Source organism: Arachis duranensis, chromosome 10 (genome assembly GCF_000817695.3).
Source record: "Arachis duranensis cultivar V14167 chromosome 10, aradu.V14167.gnm2.J7QH, whole genome shotgun sequence".
Taxonomy (NCBI): domain Eukaryota; kingdom Viridiplantae; phylum Streptophyta; class Magnoliopsida; order Fabales; family Fabaceae; genus Arachis; species Arachis duranensis.
Window position 1 is genome coordinate 100,053,379 of NC_029781.3, and position 22,890 is coordinate 100,076,268.

General features: G+C 29.0%; 3 protein-coding genes across 4 annotated transcripts in view; all 3 read left to right on the forward strand.

Moving 5' to 3' along the window:
• Window positions 1-137: 137 nt before the first annotated feature.
• Window positions 138-2,976, forward strand: LOC107471385 (uncharacterized). Its single transcript, XM_016090844.3, has 2 exons — window positions 138-256; window positions 2,526-2,976. The coding sequence occupies exons 1-2, from the start codon at window positions 144-146 to the stop codon at window positions 2,746-2,748; spliced, it is 336 nt and encodes a 111-aa protein (XP_015946330.1). The 5' UTR covers window positions 138-143; the 3' UTR covers window positions 2,749-2,976.
• A 1,659-nt stretch (window positions 2,977-4,635) lies between these two features.
• Window positions 4,636-5,215, forward strand: LOC107471387 (30S ribosomal protein S31, mitochondrial). Its single transcript, XM_016090846.3, has one exon. It carries the CDS (start codon window positions 4,722-4,724, stop codon window positions 4,974-4,976), a length of 255 nt encoding a protein of 84 aa, XP_015946332.1. The 5' UTR covers window positions 4,636-4,721; the 3' UTR covers window positions 4,977-5,215.
• Window positions 5,216-20,989: 15,774 nt separating this feature from the next.
• The window catches only part of LOC107471364 (agamous-like MADS-box protein MADS2), a 7,056-nt gene continuing 5,155 nt past the window's right edge, over window positions 20,990-22,890 (forward strand). Inside the window, exon 1 of one of the 2 annotated variants that reach the window (XM_016090821.3) lies at window positions 20,990-21,577. In XM_016090821.3, the coding sequence (XP_015946307.1) occupies window positions 21,393-21,577 (185 nt within the window). In that variant the 5' untranslated portion in view covers window positions 20,990-21,392. The remainder of the gene's footprint in view (window positions 21,578-22,890) is intronic. The other variant, XM_016090822.3, reaches the window with a different exon arrangement.

Consider the following 22,890-nt stretch of genomic DNA (forward strand, 5'->3'; position numbering starts at 1 on the left):
TAAGGGGTGGTCCGTGTTTTATAGTCGAGCTTTTATGCTTGTTATAAAGGAAGGGAAGTAATATCAATAAATAATGGGCCTAGGCCCAAAAGGCCTTGAACCAAGATATTAAAATATTTTGAGAAGCTTGATAACAAGAGAAAATGGATAACATCACAGCAAGCGAAGTTGCAGGTTTGGGAGTTGGCACGCTTCTCCTTTGTGCCACCATTGCTGCCCCCAAAATCGATGCTTTCTTCTCTTCTTCTCAGCGCAGGTTAACTTACTCTTCTCTTCTCTAACTGTATTTTAATTTGGTCTTTCAACTTCATTTCTATTTATTCTGTGTTAGTAGTTGTATGAGTGTAAGAGGAAGACAGAACAGAAATAGAGTAAATAGTATAGGAAGTGGCAGTAGAGAAATAGCAGATAGAGATAGGTGAAGAATGCTCAAATCACAGATGAGGGAATATCAATGAGATAGTTCCCAAATGGGTGGAAAAATGTATTGAGTAAAGAATGTATGTGTGTAAACAATTACAAGAAATGATCAATTGGCTTTAGAAAGGCCAATCTCTCCACAAATTCCCACTCAATTTTTTTCCTATTTCCAAGTATACTTTATTTTTCTTTTTATATTTCTCATTCTCTTCTAACTAACCCCTAAAATCACAGTTAGGCGGTGTTTGGTTGCTGTGTCAATTTAACAGAGAGAGACATAGACATAAATACACAAGAGTACATAGAGTACATTGACATTTTACATTTTGTTTGATAAGTTAGACAGAACAGACCACACAATTTATAATTATAATAAAATGTCAATTTATAATGATGCTTCCCTTGAACATCTCTGCTACTGGGTGTGTGACAATAAGCTAATCTTGCATGTGTACTAGTTGAGTGAGTTTGATGATTCATTAGTTAGTTAATAGTTATTATACTCTTATATATGATCATGTAGTGATAGACTTGTATCATAACAGTTTTCCTCAATGGTGAAATTGAATTTATCGTTTTCCCCTCAATGTTCTTAACCCTTTTTTGGGGCTCTTAGCACACCTTCCAAGAATTCAAACTTGTTGCATGATACATATCTTACCATTTCTTAGTATTTGAAGTAGCCTGGCCTTTTTTATAGGATTATGCGAACGAGTGTCGTAAGAGTATTCATTAGCTAAACTCTATCATCAAAACTTGAAAGAAGCCATAAAATGCTCAAAACCTACTTATTCACTTTCTCCTTTTGGGAAGTATTATTCAATGTATCATACCAATCATCAGGAAATTGATTAACCAAGCTATGTAATAGGCAGACACTATGCTTTTTCATTTCTGTGCCTATTTGGAGGCTTCCATGATCACATTTGCGTTTGTTAAGAGCTGCATTTGTAGTTCAACTTTCTTGTTTCAAATGCTTGCTAGAAAATTTTCCTATGAAATTATGAATGAGACAAATTTATGCATAACAAACAAAATTTCACGGCCAGCAAGAGTTACATGCATGAGTGTCCCAAGTCAACAACGAACAGGAACAATACTAGTCAATTATGATAATTATGAACATGTTTCCCATGATTTTGCTAAAGATTTCAGGTATATAAGTTCTATCTTTAAAATTTTCACTTGGGCAGTATATTCATAAGTTGTATTTTATGTTGACTGTAATACTTTAAATTAAGGTCAATTTTTTTATTATTTGAAAACACTTCTTAAGTTGGGCACTATGGTGGAGGATGTGGCGCATCCACAAAGTCTTGCACCCTAGATTCCCTGGCCCTCCGAACGCAGCAACACTACCACCGCCTCCATAACCTTTGGAGCTACCAAGTCTTGTCACAACAATGGTACAAACCGATGGTGAAGGAGAGTCCCACAAAAATGGGCCAATTCCCTCTCCATCCCATTACCAATGGTTGCTAGAAGTCTTGAAAGGAAACCTTGGTATTACCTCTGCCAAATGTGATTAGCCCAATCCAATATGAGACTTGATACACCCCTCATGCTCAGAAGTAGATAAGGACTTGGAGCGTTAACCATATTAAAAATTAAATAGTGCTAAATCATCCCAGAATCTAGTATTTTTGGGTCCATTGTAGGTCTGCTTTATAACATCTTCACATAGTGTTATTGGATCATGAAAAGATTCACTTTGAGTCAGTCTTGAAGTTTTTCACACTCCCAAGAATGTTTGAAGTCATTGTTGCTGCTTTCTAATTGTGGGAGTCTTTATCTGGCATCAATTTTCCATTGCCTTTTGGCCGGTTCTATAATCTGATTCAGTGTCATGGTGTTGAATCTTTCAGACCCTTGGATTTTTCTCGTGCACTAATGTTTCAAGTGAATTCTGGTGACAGATTTTTAATGCTACTCACACTTTGGCACCTGCAGCACAAGAATTAATTATATTAAGATAAATATAACAACATAGATTATGTGAAACTATAATGCAAATGACATTGTAAACAAACACTTACTGAGGCTTTTATTTGTTAAAATTTTTCAATTGTTCTTTCAAGTTTTAACATATATCCCCTTGATTGCAGTGCACTGGGGATGTGCAGGCGATGTGGCAATCTGAGGAGATTAGCTTGTTCTAGATGTAAAGGAACTGGCTCAGTCAAAGAAGGTGGAATACTAAGACTCGGTAGTAACCTCATAGATGACTTGTATGAAAATCTTGGTTATCAATCAAAGGTCAAGCAGATATCTTGTGTAAAATGTCAAGCCAGAGGTTACTTTTCATGTCCTGAATGTTCTAAACAATAATCAATGTGATTTTATTTATATTGTGGCAAGAAAACCTCACAGATGGTGATATGTAACAGCAGTTTTATCCTTTATACCTTGTTGCAAGAACAGATGCATGATCAAGATGCTGCTTGTTAATCAGGATTAGCGGTATGTGTTGGTTTGTAATATTTTGATTCCATTATTGTCCTTGACTGATAAGGTAAGCATTGCAATAGTCTATCCTTTTCACTTTCTTGCTTTTTAGGGAACACACCATTATATTGATTAATTTGTTCTGTCATTGGGCCACATGTCAAATTGGAAATGATATTCTTACAAGAATAAAGCTAGAGTCAAGTGACAGGGGCGGACCTAGGTGAAATATTAGAGGGAGACCAAAAATATTTACACAATAAAATAAGACTAAATAAGGGGGGCTAAACTGAAATTTACATATAATTTACATGTAAAAAATTAAAATTAGGGGGATCATTGCCCCCTTTTTATGTATGTAGCTTCGCCCTTGTCAAGTGATCAGTTTACTGTTCGCTTAAACAAGTGTCGGAGATTTGAATTTTGCTTTGTGTATATAGCAATTCATTGGCCAGTAGTAGCAGATCTTTAAATAGAGTTTTGATTTGCAGCAGATTAGTCTTTAAACTTATCGGATTGGAGAATACTATTCAAAAAAAAAGAAAAGAAAAGCTAGATGGATGCTACTTTAAAACAAAGTTAATAGATGTGAAGATTCCATTGAGGTGACCCCTATCATTTAGAATAAATTTGGTTTATGATGATAGATGCTCTTTCCTAATCAACATAATTGATTCCACCGAGTGAATGACTATTTGTTTTTAAAGGACAAAAGGCTGGAAAAAGAAGTGTTATGGCCAACAAAGTCAACATCGACATCATATAAACGTGGAATTATCTTCTCAAAAATAATTCATTAAAATGTTTAGGCCAAAATAGCCAATAAGTGCCCCTTTATTATTTTTGTAACTGAATTATAAAATCTCAGTTAGGACAAGTGCACCGATCACAACTCACAAGTAATAAAAAATAGTAAAAGAATTATATTTTCTTCGAAGATTATCCATCAGTTAGCAAATTCAATTTAAAAAAATTCACTATTTGATCATTCAAATAATAGAATGAATAAATAAATAAAATCTAAAATCTAAAAAACAAATAAAAAGATGAGAATGTAATGAATGAGATAAATGTTAAGATTAATCTCATCCAATGTTTCATGTTTGTAATATCTAATATTCTCTAATTTTCTTGATTTACTGATACTCTCTTAATTAGATTAACTTAATTTGGTTAATGACTTAATTCCAATTTAAAATCTAGCTAATGATAAAGATCTAAGACCACACAAGCAAATACTTCCTCATTTGGCTATGCTTTAATTTATACCAGCAATTTGGTCCTTAAAATTCACGCGATCACTCATTTTGGTCTCTAAAATTCAAAATTATCTATACTGGTCTTCCAGATTTAAGTTCAGGCACCAATGTGATCCCTCGACCATTTTTGGCGATGATTAGGCAAATGGAGTGCTGAGATGACCATTATAACTCAGATAAATAATAAGATAATTAGGGTTTGAGGGACTAAATTGAATACAAATATAACTCTCGTCACATCAACTAGCCGTTATAGCGTTTAACGTGACAGGAAGGGTGTCATCTGAGCACTCCATTTGCCTAATCATCGAAAAAGTTGAAGAACCATATTGGTGCCCAAACTTAAATATAAATGACTAATATAGATAAATTTAAATTTGAGACCAAAACGGAGATTTAGTCCAACAATTTGTTTAGCGTATTGCCGTATTCATATCTTCCAACTCACATTCATCGTATACTTAGTATTTATAGGGCCGTGAGAGACAGTTGAAAGACAGCCCAAGTTATGGTGATTGGGCCTAGCCCATAATATCGTGCACAAGGTCTGTCTACCATGAGCTTTCCGCATCCTCAGTGGAAGGTATCTGTATCTGAATGGCGAGCAGTGCGATGCAGCGGTGCGGCATAGCAGCCACTGCAAGGTGGTTGACGGCGTCCTCGACGGCGTGTGGAGGAGGAGGTTTACCTACGGTGTGCGGGCGAGGTGACAAGAAGACGAAGAAGGGGAAGAGATTCAAGGGATCGTACGGTAACGCTAGGCCGAAGAAGGAGAAGATGATAGAACGGATCAAGGACAAAGTGGAAGTCCCCAGGTCCACTCCTTGGCCTCTCCCTTTCAAGCTCATTTGACTGCTGCATCTACTTTCTAGGGTTTTGAATTATGTTCTTCCTGCTTTGGGGCAGCAATAAGTAAATTACTAGATTAGCCTCGTATCCCTGTGAGGGAGGTTCGGGTATGAGAAGCACATTTCATTACTTGCCTTTGCTGTTCTGCATATACATATTGAGTTTTTCATTCACAGTTGATTTTCAATGTTTATTAGTCAGTCATCAATTGTTAGGCTCATTTCAAACAGTATTTTCCTCTATGTGTTCATGATATTGAGATTTTTCTATTCTGAAAACCTTTAAGGGAAATGTCCCATGTATCTGCGGAAATGATTATAATTAAAACAAAAAGGATAAATGAATTAGACAAACTAGACAGAAAAATCAGCTCTCTCTTTCAGGTTGCGGATGTTATTTTCCTCTGGGTATTGTAGCTCCTCTGAGCTGAACTTTACAACAATAGCTATGGACTCGAAAGTTGTTTGGAATCTTAATATTTTCGGTATGCCAAGATGAGGTCCTACATGCCCCAGTGGCCAGTATGCCAATGGCATATGTTATGTGGGATTTTGTGGTGATTCCTTTGCAAAATCACAAAAGAAGTTTTGTAATTAATCATTGTTGAAAACAAAAATGAATGTCACTTTGGTATTTGATTAGCGATTTTGCTATCAACATGTTATTTCCGTTCACAAATCTTTGGAATTGAATTACAGGTTTCTTAATTCTTATAGGAGGTAGTTTCTTAATTTCAATTATGGATGATAATATACATCAAGAAGCATTTGCTCATAATAATGTTTTCTGCCAATCAAGTAGCATTTGCTTAGATTGTGACTATCTTCCAATTTTTCTCTTCCAATATACTCTGTTCAGACTGTTTTCTGCCTCAGTCATTATATGCTGAATGTTTTCATTGTTCTGTTTGTATGAACAAAAAATTTTGCAATTGGTGATTATATGATTATGTTTTGATTGTTATTTAAAAAAAATCTGTTTCATTGTTCTGTTATTGCCCTGCTCTCAATCTCCGCCACTCGCTGCCTCTGCCGTGTTGGATTTTTTTGTTTCAGGCTCTATTTTGTGTTTGTTGTGCAACACTATTATTTTTTGTTTTATTTTTTGACTCAGCTATATAAGGCAATGTTCTCTGTCTTTGACTTGTGCACTGAGATTCAATCCAGTCATTTTGAATGGAAGTATAACTATGTTAATTATCTACAAATCTGTAGCAAGTTTTTGCAGATTTTGATGATGGATGACATTTTCATGTTGATATTTCATATTTGGATATTTCCTATTGTTATTTAACTTTTGCGATTGTATTTTGATAATATTATAAGATTTTGGTCGATGGCATTTCATGTAGCGCTTTAAATTTGGAATATGTTTTAAATTTATTTATTATTTTATTATAAAACAGTTTTTTCGGTTGAATCGTTTGGACCAGTAACTAAAGCAGTTTGATGACCGGTTCGATTTTTAGAACTTTGGTTGGGACATTAAATCCTTGTTATTTAATCTTTAAACATTAGGAATGCTAGAAGATCATTAAAAAAAAGAAAATAAAAATTTTGGAAATCTAAATTTTGATATTCATGAATTTTTGAATGTGTAATTGGTATAAGTTTCATAGTTGAAAAAAAAAATAAGAGTTTTGGATTTTGACATATTGGATATTTTAACTTCAACTTTTTAAAAAATAAAAAATATGGTAAAAGTACACTATTGTTAGAGAGGAATTGGAATTGAAATTGAAATTGAATATTGATTGATTTGTAAATTTGATAGATTTTTATAAAATTTTGAAATTGATAAAAGAATAAAATATGAAATTAATTCAAAATAATAATTACAAGAAACACTAGTAATAAGTATAATGAAAAAGAGTGAAAGTTGGACTATGATTTTAAGAGAAATAGTAAAGTTGTTTAGCATGATTAAAGAGACTTATATTTAGATGATTGTTAATGGTAAAAAACAAGGAAAGAATCCTTGATGCTAATATGCAAGACTTTAGTGTCACTGGAATCCAAAATAATTTAGAACCAACCAGTTGTCTCAACTCTCAAATTCGGTCTGGGTTGTCAGTTGGTTAAATTGAAGACTATGCTATGAACCTAATAAGGAGGTGACTTTTGTGAATGTTTACTGTTCCTTTACCCCCTAGATCTATAGGGAATGAGTCATTAGCTATTCCGTATAATAGTGCCATAATTGCAAAAGAAGAAACAGTATATGTCCAATGTGTCTGGGATAAGAATCCCTCCTCAGAATTAACCTAAAATTGGTTGTTCTTAATCTTAAGAGGTTTATATCACACACACAAACACGCATACGCCTATAAATAAGAATGCACAGTTTGGAAGATGAATCACGTTTCTTTGGGCGGAAATGCACAATTAATTTGTCAGTTTAATGCATATAGATTTATAGAGTAAGTCATGCATTTCAAAATTTGGAAATGTTTAGGCACATAGAGAATATGGACTAAATTCCAAAAATGATTTTTGAGATTGACGCTGTATACAAAAATTATCTTTAAAATTTTAATTGTATTAATTACATTCTTGAGATAAATAAAATCGTATTATATTAATTTTTGATTTATTTTTCGTTAACTACATACTGACGTGGGTAGATAGATAATGTGGATCTTTGGTGATACGTGTCACCTCATGGTTTAGCCATGTATAATGGTATAATGACGTGTTGGTCAGCGATACATGACATGCTGACGTGGATGGTTATGCTATATTTCACAATACTATTTTGCTACATGTCATAATATTATTTGTCCACATGTCATCCACTATGTCATCATTACGTATACAATAAATTAGTCCCTTACTTTGTATCAAATGACTCATTTTAGTCCCTAAATTGAATATTGTACAACATTAATTTTTCATCAGTTTTTTTCACAATTTATACAATTTTTATAATAAATTTTTTAATTAATAATTTTAATTTGTATTATTAGAGTACATGTTAGCTAAATTCAAAATTTTATTATTACCTCTTGTGTTTATTTGTAACTGTTTTAATACTGTTCAAGCCATGGTTACAATAAGTGCCTAAGTTAATAATGTAAGATATGAAAAGACAGCTTAGCTAAGTTATAGATAAAATAAATTATTATAATCGATAGTATAAATCTATCTTATTAATTTAGTAAGAAGTCAATTATATGGGGGAATCAGACATTCTTAAAACAGATGGGAATAATAAATTTATATTAGTTAACAAGTATCTTATCAAGTATTCTTAAAATATTTCTTAAGGTGTTAAATATTAAAAAATTTGTATTAAGAAATATTATTGTATTCTTAACTTCACTCTTTACTAAATCATTATCAATATCTCACATAATTCTCTTAATAAAATATTATAAAAAATTGTATAATTAAAACTAAAATTTTAAAAATATTTTATAAAAACACTTGTATTTAAATAACTTGTAAAAAGATAAAATTAAAATTAGTATATTCAAAGACATTAAAAATTTTAAATTTATAAAAAAAAGGAGAAAAAACTGATGAAGAGACTAATTTGGTTCACAACATTCAATTTCAATGACTAAAATGAGTCATGGACCAATTGGTACATATGTAACGATGACAATGTGAATGACACGTAGACAAATAATATTAACCATCCACATCATCATGCTATGTGTCGTTGACCGATACTAAGGTTGTCAAACTCGCGAGTCTAAGTAAACTCGTGGAGTTGACCTAAACTCGACTCGTAGACTCGTACAAGTTTACCTGTTATAAATTTTTTAAATATAAATATACGATATATATTTACTCAAATTTAGACATTCAAAATTAATAAATTCAACTTCAAAACATATAATAAATTAAAATAGTATCATAATTATAACAGGTACTTTAGAACACATATTTAAATCCTTCATAAATATGCATTTAGTTTAACATAGAATCCACACACAATCAAAGCTTCAAATAACACAATCAAAAAAAAAATAACAAAATAACAAGTAAACGGCGTAATAAACTAAAAATCGACCTTCAATATCTTCATCTTCCATGACATCAATATCTTCATCTTCACCATCTTGTCCTTAAACCAATATTTTCAAACATTTTTATCCTTAAATCAACAATAAATAATCAAATTAGTAAGTTTGTCCTTAAATAAAAATTCTTCCTCTAAATCAAATAATCAACTATGAACATTGAACCATATGATATACTAACATAGACACACAGTGTGTTATTGTAATTTACTAAATTTGTAACTGCAATAGCTTTCAATGATCAAAATTTAGATATTCAAAAAAATGAATTAACAATGATCATAATTTAAACATTCATAATTTATACCATCCCAGAGATCAGAACAACTAAAAAATTAAATTAGTAATAAGTAACAACTAGAAACCTTTTTAGAAAAACATACCTGAATGAAGGCAGTAAAGTGACACGGTCATGCAGGAAGAGAAGCCGCAAAGGTTGTGTAGCAGTGCAGGTAGAGAAATGGTGACCGATGACAGTAAAACAGAGCAGATAAACAAAGGCGGTAGAAGCTTGACGAACGTATGCAACTATGCGTGACGGTAGAGGCTCGACGGCAGCGCGACGGACACAACAAAGGCTTGATGTGTAAAAGAGAACAGAGAGTGAGATAAGGAGAAGACGAGAAGTAGAGCAGAGAGTGAGACGCGGGGTTGTGCACAAAGCTGAGCAGACAAAGGAGCAACAGCGCCAATCGATGGAGAACGGCGATGAATGACAAACGAGTGAAGTCAGAACAATGAATGAGTGAGAGAGAGAGAGAGAGAACATCGGAGAGTGAGAGAAGAGGGAGTCACCGAGCCAATTAGGAATTTAGGATAAGTGGGTAGCATTTTTTCGGTTTTTTTGTCAAAATGCCAAAAATGACATTGTTTTTGGGCAAAATGGGCACCCAACGCAAACTCATTAACTCGCTTTCAAACTCGCGAGTTTGACTAAATTTATGCGAGTCTATCCGAGTTTACTCCAAAACGAGTTTGTGTAACTCAATTTCACTACCTAAACTCGTAAATTCGTACGAGTTTATGAGTTAACTCGTGAGTTTGACAACAATGACCGATATATCATTATATCGTTATGCGTGTCCAAACTATGAGATAACACGCGTCACCAAAGGTCTAAGTCATTAAGTTAATTCAGCGCGTCATTAACAAAAAATGGATTAAAGACTAATATGATGTAATTTTTTCAATCTCAAAAACTTAATTAATACAATTAAAATCTTAAAAATAATTTTTATGCACCACATCAATTTCAGAAATCATCTTAAGAATTTAGTCTAAAAATATGAGTTCATAATTACTGAAATCACATGCTTTTTTTGGGTTTAAAATTTTATGTAGTCTCTAATATGGCAAATTTGACTTTATTTGCAAATTACTGCATTCATGATGCATGTATATTATATATTTATTTAGTTTGATATTAAATTAATTTTATTATTATTATTAGATTGTATTTTTAATTTATGAATAAAATACTTTTTAGTATCGTATATTCTCATAGTATCTAAATGTTTTGTTTACTTTTAAGTTATTATCATGAATTCTTATACCTACTCTCAGGTATTTTCACGGAATAATTTTTAAGTTTATGATTTTTTTATTAAAAGATAATAGAGTGAATCCTAATTTTATCTAATCTAATTACTTAAAATTAAAAGAAATTTAGAGTAAAACAATATAACCTTATTATGTAAAAGAAAAAGAGTAAAAAATTGTGGTAAAGTATCATTTAGAACTTCTTACATTTGTTATTAATAAATTGTGTTGGAAGCCAATAACAAAGAAAATTCAAAAGGGTAACCACTAACTAATTAACCATATGCAACCAAAACACTCAGATGAATAGTTGTTACTAAAATAAAATAATGTGTGGATTTTGTAACTCCAAAAACAAATATATTTAACTGAAATTATAATTTTTTTTAAACAAAAGATTTCAAATTACGAGTTGCCATAATATTACATCAAAAATTATTTAATAATATAAAATATTTTTCAAGTTGATAGTTAAATAGAAATAATAATCAAATTCGTCTCTCAATTTTCATTTCATGATAAAACTAGTTTTTTATTAAGTAAAATCATTTTTATATTATATCAATTATTCAAATTACATATTGTATCAATATAGTTAATTAGTTTATAATATATAACTATCTATTATTTTAAATTTTTAAAAATTCAAATTTTAACTGGTATACTAATTGGAGGGCTACATTTTGTATTAACATTTTCAATTTCAAAAATTTCAATAATAATTCTTAGATGCTAATGAATTAAAGGATAATTTTTAATAAATTTTAAAAAATTATTTATTGTTCTATTTTAAATTTATAAGTTTATAAAAATATAATTTTTTTAATTTGAACTAAAATACAAAATTTAAATTTCTATTATTATTCATTTTAATTTTTTTATATTTTATTTAAATTTAAACAGAGATATTTTTTATTGATAATTATGTTTTAAAGTCAATAAAAAATAATTAATTAATTAATTATAATCTCTCGGTGCAAATAGTAAATCGAATAAATTAAATTTGATTCATTTAAAAAAATTCAATTTAGTTGTATCGATTTACATTGTATATGAATTATTCCAATAGTAAATCGAATCTAATTCATTTGATATACCATCATAAATCGACACTAATTAATTTAATTTATATAAAAAAAATATANATATATATATAGAAAAGCAATAGTTTTGATATGATTATTGGAGCTGTTGTCAGGGGTCGAATACTCGAATCTACCCAGTTTTTCAGCTGCCTCGTATTATAGAATAGAATAGAATGCACATTGATTGCACAGTGCTAAAACAGTAGACTCACCAGTGTGAAAATCCAAGAATGGCCCTGTACGTAGTCCTCCTATCTTAATTCGACACGTGTCCACGTAAGCAGAGGAAATTGTTTTCTCTTTCCATCTGCCTCTGCGTCACCTGGTACTGTACACAGTAGCCTATAAGAAGAGTACACGTAGTGCTCCCCACTCAACAGTGCTACAACCTAATTAGCTATCTCACTCTTGGAAATTGTTGACCTCTAGGTTGGACTATATTAATGCACACATTTAATTAACCAATGTACTTACTCCCTTATAAATATATACTTCACTTATTTTATTTATTTAACAAAAACCTTCCAATACAATTTTTTTATTTGATCCAGTCAAATCAAATTTAAATAATATATCAAATTTAAAATTTTAAAAATTTTAGTATCTAAATTTAAAAAAATTTATACTATAATTAAAAAGTTTTAGTGTTATTTTTTATATGAAAAAAAAACGTATGATTTACACATATATGAATAATTTTTGTAGAAATTAGATAAATTTAATTAGACTTTATTAATAAAAATATTTAGATGTATAACGAAACTAATTTATTTATTTCTAGTTGTATTAAATACTAGGATTTTACAATAATTTCATTTAATCAATTTATTAAATTTAATGTGTACAGTCTTATGTAAGGATAAATTCAGGAAACAAGACAATTCAGTTAAACTTGTATTTTTCAAAAGTAATTTACTAATAAAGGCAATTTTTGAATCATGGTTTTTCGAAAATTATATTAGCTAGTTTTAGTAAATTAAAATAAAAATCATTTTAAAAGTAAGTATTTATGTCTTTGAAAAATACAAATACCTTAATAATGGAATTTAAGAAAAACTTTTAAAACAATAACATGTTCTAATCCAATGCGCATTATGTATATATTTTTAAATAGCAATAACCTATTATGATTTATAGTTTTATACTAAATAAAAACATATGTGTAAATAATATTGGATAAGGGAATTTGCTTTATTAGTTATTTTTTTTTTGTCTATTTAAGTAAAAAAAAAAATCCAATTATTGTGATACGTAACATTATTAAGAGGACCAAACTTAGCCTCCTTTGCTAGGGTTTTTTAACACTGTCTTTAGGTCCTAACTTTAGGTGTTTTCACTTGTTTGTGTGTTGTGTCCATTAGGCCAATTATAATAATTTAAAAAAATAATGAAGGGTCATCAAAATTTATTATTTTTTATTTTTATTTAGTTATTAATTCAATTTTTTTAGTATTATTTTTTTACTCTAATAATTTAATAATATACGTTATCGCATACTTTTAAATATAAATGACTAAATGATAACCAAAATACTAAATTCTGACAGTACTCTAACTTTTTTTATAATTTATTTTGAAAAATAAAACATCTAACTATGAAAAAAAAGTAACGCCATAAATAATCAAACAATTACGTATATCATTTCTCCTTATAACTTCCCAATAGTAGCAATCACACCATGTGATGAAAGGAAGATGAGGCAACCGAAACGAAAACGTACATAGTACCTTAGCTTTTGAAATTAAAATCATAGCAAAATTCAAAGAAGAGATAAGCAAAGTTGTGCTCTTTTCTTGGCCACAAAAAATGCAGCACCCGGTAAAGTAGTGAAACCAAAGTGGATTTTAATGAGAGATAGATACATAAAATTATATTCCTTATTTGGAATACAGGGTCCTACATAATTTGTCTCTTTAGACATATAATACAACAAGTGGATGACATTATTTGTACGTAGGCTATAGTTGTTGTGTACATTTAATCTTAAAATTTGACATGAGAGTGTTTTTGCAACTAAGTTTACCTTAGTCACATATCATTTATGGGTTCTGCTCAAACCCAAATCCTTCACATTTCTTTATACGGTTAGAAGTTAGAACTTAGAAGAATGTGACAAATAAATAGGTATGTGACCACTAAATAATAATAATCACGAAATAAATAGACTACGAGATATTGTTGTCATATTTAGGATCACCAAGGAAATTCTCAGCTTACTTTATATTAACCAAATCTAGCTTTGGTATTAGTGGTTCTAAACTTCTAATAATAATAATAATAATAATAATAATAATAATAATAATAAATTATCCTTTAAAAAATTTCAGTAAAATCAAGCTAAGATTACTATAAAAAAAATTGTCGGATACCGTCAGATTTATTGACAAATTTACTGTCGAAATAAATTCAATGGTATAAATCTCGCCATAATTATTTATCGGCAAATTTTCTTATTCATTGCTAATTACTGTCGAAAATTTTTCGCCGATAACTTTTATCGTCAGATTTATCACTCGATAAATTCGAAAGTAATATATTTTTACTAATAACTAAATTAATAATTACCAACAAATTAATTTGTCAGTAAATCTGCCGGTAAACTTAAATTTTGTCAGTAAATCTGCTGGTAAATTTAAATTTTATTTTATTTTTATAAATTTACTCATCACCATTCTCTTCCTACAATAGAAGAGAATAAAAGCATATATAACTAATACCAATCAATCAAACAAGTAAAAAAGATAAAACTAAAGTACAAAAAGAAAAAGAATTATAGGACAATAACCTCCATATTCTATAAATAGAAAAAACAATTAAGTATATATGCACATTATGACTATAAACTTATCTTAAAAAATTGTTTGGACATTTATAAAAAAATTAAAGCCAATTATGAATCTTTATGTTCAATAAAAGATAATTCATATATTATATCTTATTACTCTTTGCCTATGCAATTAATTTAGTAAGTTTAATCTAAATTAAAATTTCACCTATTACCAACCAAATTAACATATAACTTTGTTCACTTCTTTCAAGCATTAAGATTTTGAAAGAATTGAAAATAAACTATAAAATTTGCAGAGAATGTTCACCTTATTAATGTTTGGTATCATCGTACTCTTTAAATTTTCATTTCGTAGTGACTTTAATTTTATCTAAAAATAAGATATGAACAATTGAACATTAACTTTATAGGCATAATAACCAATAAAATGAACAAAGAATAAGCACAAAACTAGAAATAAAGTAAACGTGGAGATATAACTAATGTGTGATTGAATTTTAAGTTTCAATAGACCAATAAAAAAATAATTATGAAAATAACAACAAAAGCAATCATTAATTATAAAACAAGTTAAAAATAAATAATTATTTTTTACCTCCTACCACTAGCCTTGCTAACCTAATTATTCTAAAATTGAAATAACAAAAGAAGTTAAAATTCAAACAAGTTAAAATTAATTTAAAAACTAATTCAATTTTTTTTAAAACAAGTACTGAATAATATTATTTCACATAAATAAACACTCACAACCATAACAGATTTGTTATTTGGATATTCTTTTTTGTACTATTTTCTGAACTCAAATTTACAAAATAAAAATATAACAAAAAATCTCAACCAAGAATCAAGAACAAACTAAAAATCATAACAAAAATCAAAAACACAAAAAAAAAATCATAAAAAAATAATGAATTTAAAAATAAAAAAATTTCAAAATTAAAATAAAGTAATGAACCTAAAATAAATCTTAAAATCAAAATTAGAATAGAAACAAAAAAATAAAATCAGAAGAAATCCTATAATCTAATAAAAATAAAACAAAATCAAAATAATCACGAATATAGACATACATCATAAATGAGAGTTTAGGGTTTAACTACACTAAACTAACTAGTGAGTAAGTTATCCAGAAATAGTAGTGGTGCATAAAACTTTTCTAGCGTAGTGGCAGAACGGACAGCAGCGCAATGACGGCAGCGATGACTAACCTACATGGAGGGAGGAATGAGGGAATGGGCAGCAGCAGCAGTGGCCTGGTAGCGGCAGCAACGGTAGTAGTGATGAAAACGACTGCGACAGAGAGACCAACGCGACGCAAAGAGTCCATGCACTCTTCGGAGATTGTTGGTGGCGCCGGCGCTAGCAAAGGGGGGTTGTTGGAGGTAGTTTGGGGGAGAGAGAGGAAAAGGAGGTTTAGAGAGAGAGAGAGAGTGGGTATTTTAAAATGAAGGGGGATGACGTGCGATTCCAATTTAGGAAAAATTTTTCGTCGGATTTACCGGCGGATAAATCCGACGATAATGCATTGAGCGTACCCAAAATGCAACGTTTTATTAATTGAGCTTTATTGGCAGATAAAATTTCACGGTAAACCATTGTGCATGAGCAAAACGAAGCGTTCTATTAATTGAGCTTTACCAGTAAATTTGGTAATTCCGCGCCAATTTTTTTCTTTCAAATATTACCATAGAATTTATTGTCAGAAAAATAAATCTGACAGTAAATTTATCGGTAAATCTGTCACTAACGTTTAACGTTAAATTTGACAATAAATTTGATACTATTTAATATTTTTCTTGCAATGAATAGAGATATTTTTTATTTTTTCTTTTTGTTTCTCATTATTCTTCAACATTTTATTATTAATAAATCAAATAAGTTACATATTGTTTAACAAAATATAGTGATTTGTGTTGAATTAGAATAGGGTGATTGGTGGGAGGTTTTGTTTCCTTTGGATATGCATAGATTAGATTGATTTAGTGGTTGTTTATGGTAAATCAAGGGCATTTGGTTGCATGTCGAGATATAATTATTTATGTTATTTTTTTTAATCAACTTAAGTATTTAAAAAATTTATTTTATGACATGAAATTAAAATTTTTATAATAAAAAAATTTAAAATTTGATTTTTATTATTCTTTAAAAGTATAAAAATAGCATAAGATAAATAATAAAAAAATTATATAAAAATTTAAATACATTCAAAAAATTCGTAAAGAAACATGTAGAGATGCAGTCATTCATAATATTTTTCTTATCAACTTATTTTTTTTTAAAAAAAAAATTATGTGATTGTTGTATACATAAATTATTTTGTTTTGATTATATAATTAGTTTATCTTTTTAAGAATTCTAGTATCTCCTTATTATTTTGGGCGTAACCTAATACTTTACTTATCAAAAGAAAATATATTTATGAATAAAGTGATAATTAAGGCTTGGTTTGGTAAAAAAGATTAGGTTGAAAAATAAAAAATATATGAAGATTGTGTTAGATTTTATGAAGGTTAGGAAGAGAAGTTAGAAATATATGAAGATTTTAATGGCAATATAATAGCGGGAAATATGTGCGGGAAAATGAAAAAAATTTGGTAAGTATAAGCTAGCTTTGAAAAGCTCCCTCCTAGGTGCTTTCAAAAGCACCCCTAACTTTTAAAAGCCGCAAGCACAAGCACTTGAGCTTTTTAATTTACCAAACGCAAAATGACGTGCTTGTGCTTTTTAAAAGCACAAGCACCTCCTGAAAAAGCTTTACCAAACCCAGCCTAAGTCTCTAAAAATTTTGACTTCAAACGATTAATTAGTCATTGAAAAAATTATTAATTTAGTTTTTAACGATAATAAATGATAGACATGTGATATCTTTCTATCAATTTATCACGTAAAATTTAATGGTGGTGTTTATATGTATCTTTATCTACTAAATGTATTTATTTATAAAAGATCGTTATGTAAATAATAATTTTTAGAGTAAAATTTACTTATTTTGATAGGATTCATAATAAATAGAGAATAATTGATAAATATTATATATAAATTTAAAAGATAATAAATATTTTACTGTCCAAAACTATATTATTTCTATATTTATATGACAATAACAAAATACTTACCACAGTATATAATAAAATATATAGACATACAATTTCATTTTATTTTACACTATTTATTAACAAAAGGATATATATTCACTGTTAATTATTGTGAAAAATCTAATTAATATTTTTTTTGAAAGATTACGTAATCTAAAATTAAAATTCTCAAAGATCTAATTATCATTTTAATTTACTCTATATGTATCAGGATCGGACTAACTTAGATCCTAAGTTAGGTTAGTTAGAAAAAAAAAGATTATAAATTTTTAATTGGCAGTCATCCAACAAACTAATGGTGGGATGTTGGTAAGAGATTTTAACGTTTAAATTAGTAATAGAAAAAGTATAGGGTACCAACATATTATCTGTCAATTTCTGTCAACTCTTATTTATATTTGTGTTTTTTGGAAGTGTGTTCTAGATGTGTCTAATAATTAATATATTTTAAATACATATATAAAGAGACACATCCAGAAAATATTTCTATAAAGACACTTCTATTAAACACAGTTATAAAAAAATATTTTTATTAGACACATCCACGATCACACTTCCATAAAACATAATTATAAATAAGAGTTGACAGAAGTTGGCAGATATGCTGTTGGTAACGTAGCAGAACCGTTAGTAATATTCTAAGAGATCATGTATAATAATTAAGATTAGATAAAATACTTTAGGCGTGTGTTAAATTCTTTATTATTTAGAGTATTTAGATTTCAGATTGAGAAAATCTAGAATTTCTCGATTAGTGTTCTTAGTATTCGAATATGAATATAAGAAGAAGTTTGTGTATAGACTACTGCGCTGCACCCTAGAAATAACGTTGTTAGGCCGGTGACCATCTTACCGGACTTAGTCAGAGAGCTAACTTGCAACAACAATATTCTTCCCCGGCCCCTTCCTCTAACATTTCACGGAATCACAATATAATCATTTTTAAAGAAAACTTTCTCATAATTATAATTACGTTTAGTATTGCTTCTATATCGGATTTCTTAACCCAAAGGTTGACTTCTACCTCATTGGCTCATTTGATGTAGGTGCTTCATTAGTTGATTATTTCTCTTCTTTGTCCAAAATTAAATCCCTCTATATTTTTTTCCCCATTAGTGGTCTTTCATTTCATCAATAGCCTAAGAGTGATCCAAAAAGGATCAAATATGTGAATTCGTTCTTAAGTTGTACTTGTACAGTTAGATGACTCACATCACTATATATTGTTTTTTTTTTTTAATTAGTCTCTTTAATTAAATTTTTATTATTTAAAAATATAATTAAATTTTTATATTAAACTAAATGTGTAATTAAATTTTTATTAATTGTTATTTTTAAGAAAAAATACAATAAAATATTTATTTTTTAAAATATTTTATAGTTCACTTTACTTCAAACACAAAAAACAAATATTTCAAGAATATTTTGTATTCTTATAAAACAATTAGAAAAAATTAAATTAAACTTTTTTTTATCTAATATAGGGCTTAATTATAAATTTTTAAATTATAAAAATTTAATTGAAAATTTGATAAAATTATAAAGTAAAAAAAATAAGGATAAAATATATTTTTTGTTCTTGAAGTTTAGAAAAAAGTTTTAAAAGTATATTATTTGCTGTTTGGAGAGGGTTTGTTTTAGCTTGGGATTGCGGTTTGAGAGATATTATATGTGAAACGAATTGTCTTGACATTCCGCCCATCATGCATGAGCTTACAAGTGGGTATTCAATACTATTCATCTGAAGTACCATATTTGGTTCACAAGATTCAAGAGCTTTTATCTCGTCTTTGGCTTATTCACGTTGAGTGGGTGCCCTGAGAAGCAAATAGAGTTGCGGATTGGATGGCTAGATATGGTGCCAAGAGTCTAATCATGTTATTTGGTCTGAGCTTTGTGTTGATCTCCAGCAAATCATTTACTCGATATAGGATAGTGTTTGCTTTGTTTCTTTTCATGTTTAGACACCAAAAAAATTTTGTCCCAACAGTTTTTGATTAGTATCAAATATATATACCCTATGATAGTTAAATTTTCAAAAAATTTAAGATTAATTCAACAAAAATGTATGGAAATTATGCTTGATTTACTTGTGTAGAAGATTGTTTTTATGAAATTATCGTTGCATTGGTCTTAAAACTTTTTTAAAAATTAGCGGCCACGGTACAGTTGATGCAAATAGAATATTTTTGAGATAAAATTAAAACAAAACAAAATTTAAAAGTATTTTTAAATTTTTTTTGTTAAATTTTAGAGATAAAAAATATACTTTATCTAATAATTAAATAATTAAGCCTTTCTTTGATGGATCACCTCTCTGATGTAACCTCTCAGACGACCTTTGCATCCTCATTTGAAATCATAGAAATGAAGAAGTTTGAAACTAAGTATGAACATAGAATGTGGAAGCAAGCATCACATAAATATATGGTACATATAACATAGAATATTTAACAAAAATAAACAACAAATAATTGTTCATAAATTTATCCAAATAGAGAAAGCAAGCATTTACGAACTTAAATAAAATAGATTATAATTATCAAATCAATATCCAGATTAAACTTGAAATCCATCTATTGTTAAAAGGGAAAATTGAAGAAGATCGATGATCGATGAATCACAAGGATAAAAGATGAAATTGAAGGAAGAATCTCGAGGGCGAAATTTTGAATATTAGAATAAGTAATAACAGGTTTATTTGAAAGAGGAAAATTAAGGCGTAAAAAAAAAATCTAACTAAATGTGTGTAAGTCAACTAATTTAGATGTCACTTTTTCGCTTAATTAAATGAGCGAGATTCGAATTCTGTCAAGTATAAATAATAATCTATTGATCAAAACAAATTTTTAAATAAAATTTAGATTCCTAACATATTAATATTTGTCTTGTTAAATAAAAAATACCATAAAAAATGTGTACAAGACAATTTTTTTGGTTTAAAAAAACGTGCGTGCATAAAAAATAAAATGCACAATCATAATTAATCATACTAAAATTTAGTTAAAAAAACACTTGTACAATATATATTAAAAATAAATTAAATAATATATATTTATACCAAAATATTCAATAACTAATTTTAATAATTAAGTTTAATATATACATAATAATTTTTTAAAAAGAAACACTTGTAAAAAGCATCAAAAGAATGCCCTAGATTTTTATTAGTAACATTAAGACATATAAGCCAGCTGTCACCACGCGCCAGTGCGGTACACGCGTATCCCCAAATTCTTCGTGAAAGAAAGGAGCGTGCGTTCCACGTAAGAATCCTGAAAATGGGGAAAGCAAAACTTTCCAAAAATACCATAGCCGAGTAAAGCACGATGAAAAGAAACTTATACGAAACCGGTAACTAACACAGTAACACTAACACCAGCCCTTTCTCATCAACAGTGCCAAATAATATATAAAAAATAAAATAAAATAATGAAAAAGAAAAAGAGCCGAGAGAGGATAAAAATCCAAGGTAGAGAGGATTTATGTCATTTGTGATTTAAGTTTAACGCAACAACCTTCTTCTTTAGGGTGTGTTTGTGAGTTGTGACCTTTCTTCGTTCATTTATTTTCTATTTCTAATTCTATCTCTTCCTTCTTCTCTTTTATATATATATTTTTTTACTTTCTCTCTCGCTCTAGGGCTTGAAAGTCTTGATAACTTAAACTCTTAAATCCAAGTAAGTAACGTTTAATTATTTTCCAAAAAAAAGGAAATTGTTTGAGTTGTGTTTTCAGTTTTCACAAAATTGGGGCTGCACTTGTGTACTAACCCAGAAAAGCAGAATCGGAAGGTATATATAAAATAAAATTGAATATAAATAATAAATAAGAAATAAAAATAAGTATATTAAATTAAATTAGGAAGTTTTAGTTAGTTGGGGAATGGGAAGGGGAAGAGTGGAACTGAAAAGAATAGAGAACAAGATAAACAGGCAGGTGACGTTTGCAAAGAGGAGGAATGGACTTCTCAAGAAAGCTTATGAGCTTTCTGTTCTGTGTGATGCTGAAGTTGCTCTTATCATCTTCTCTAACCGCGGAAAGCTTTATGAGTTTTGTAGCAGCAATAGGTACGTTAATAACTAATAATCATCCATGAGTTCCTTCTTTTATTCCTTTTTTTCCCCTTTTTTTTGTTGTCTTTTTATTTATTTATTTTTAAAATATTAATTACTTCTTTTTTTTGGCTCGACGTGCTTGCGTTGAATACTCGATCGAGATCGATCGATCGATCTCCTTTATTACATGAATTTCTGGATGATTCTTTGATTGATATGATAGAAGCTAGGTTTGATGGTTGTATTGCGTATGAGCTGCACTGAAATGATAATAATGGAAGAAGGCAAGTGTTGTGTTTGTGTTTGATCTTTTTGAATGTACGGATAGTTGTTAGTGAAGCTTGATTTGCGAGATCTGGTTATGGAGTTGCATGATTCGCTCAATATCTGAAATTTTCTGTTGTCTGTAGGTTCTAGTAATTTGTTAGATCACTGTAGCCTAGCTTTTCTCCCTCCTCCTGCTTTTTGGGGATTTTGCTTAATTTCGTGTGTAATTTTAAATAATCAACACAGAGGCCAATCTATCTTTAATTTTCTTGTAAAGACATGCTTGATTGTTTATTCTTTTCATTTCTTGATTTTCCTTTGAAATCTTCAATATGTATGTGAACGTGATGCTGATATATACATACTAGATTATATTGAAATATTGGAATGATAGATGTTGGTATATTAATTAACACATCTTCCAAATGAAGCAGGTCAGGGATGTGAAAATCCATCAGAGCTTTTGTACCAAAAGATAAAAAAAAAGTTTTATATAAATTTAAGTAACATAGAGTGGTTGATTCTTGCTTTCTAAGTCATAAGAAGAGGGGAAAATAAAAAAATAAAATAAAAAGAAGGATTACAAATTCATAATATCATTTTTGAGCTCCCATGCAGTTGTATTTTCTCCTTCCCTAGGTCATGTTAATATTCTGTTACATTTTTATGATGAGTTCAAATCGACTTTACTATCTCTCACTATTAGAGCTACCTAGCTAGGTGGTGATGAATTTATGGGTACTTCAAAATAAATTGAAATGACATAAAAAAAGGAGTTCTTTTAACTAAGGTATTAAAGTTTAATTTTCACAAGATACTTTGCTTTATGGTAGATATATGATTTTATTAGTATTTATTTTAATTGTGTTTTACTAAAAGCATTCTTTAAGAAATTAAAAGTTAAGAAGTTTAACTGCTAATTTATTGAATAATTGTAAAGTTTAACCTTAACGAACGTCTTATTTGTTAACAGAATCCTTTAAGATTTTTTCAGTCTTTTTAGAAGTTATACTCTTTAGTTTAATTAATTCTTAAATTTTCTATGTAAATCAAGATGT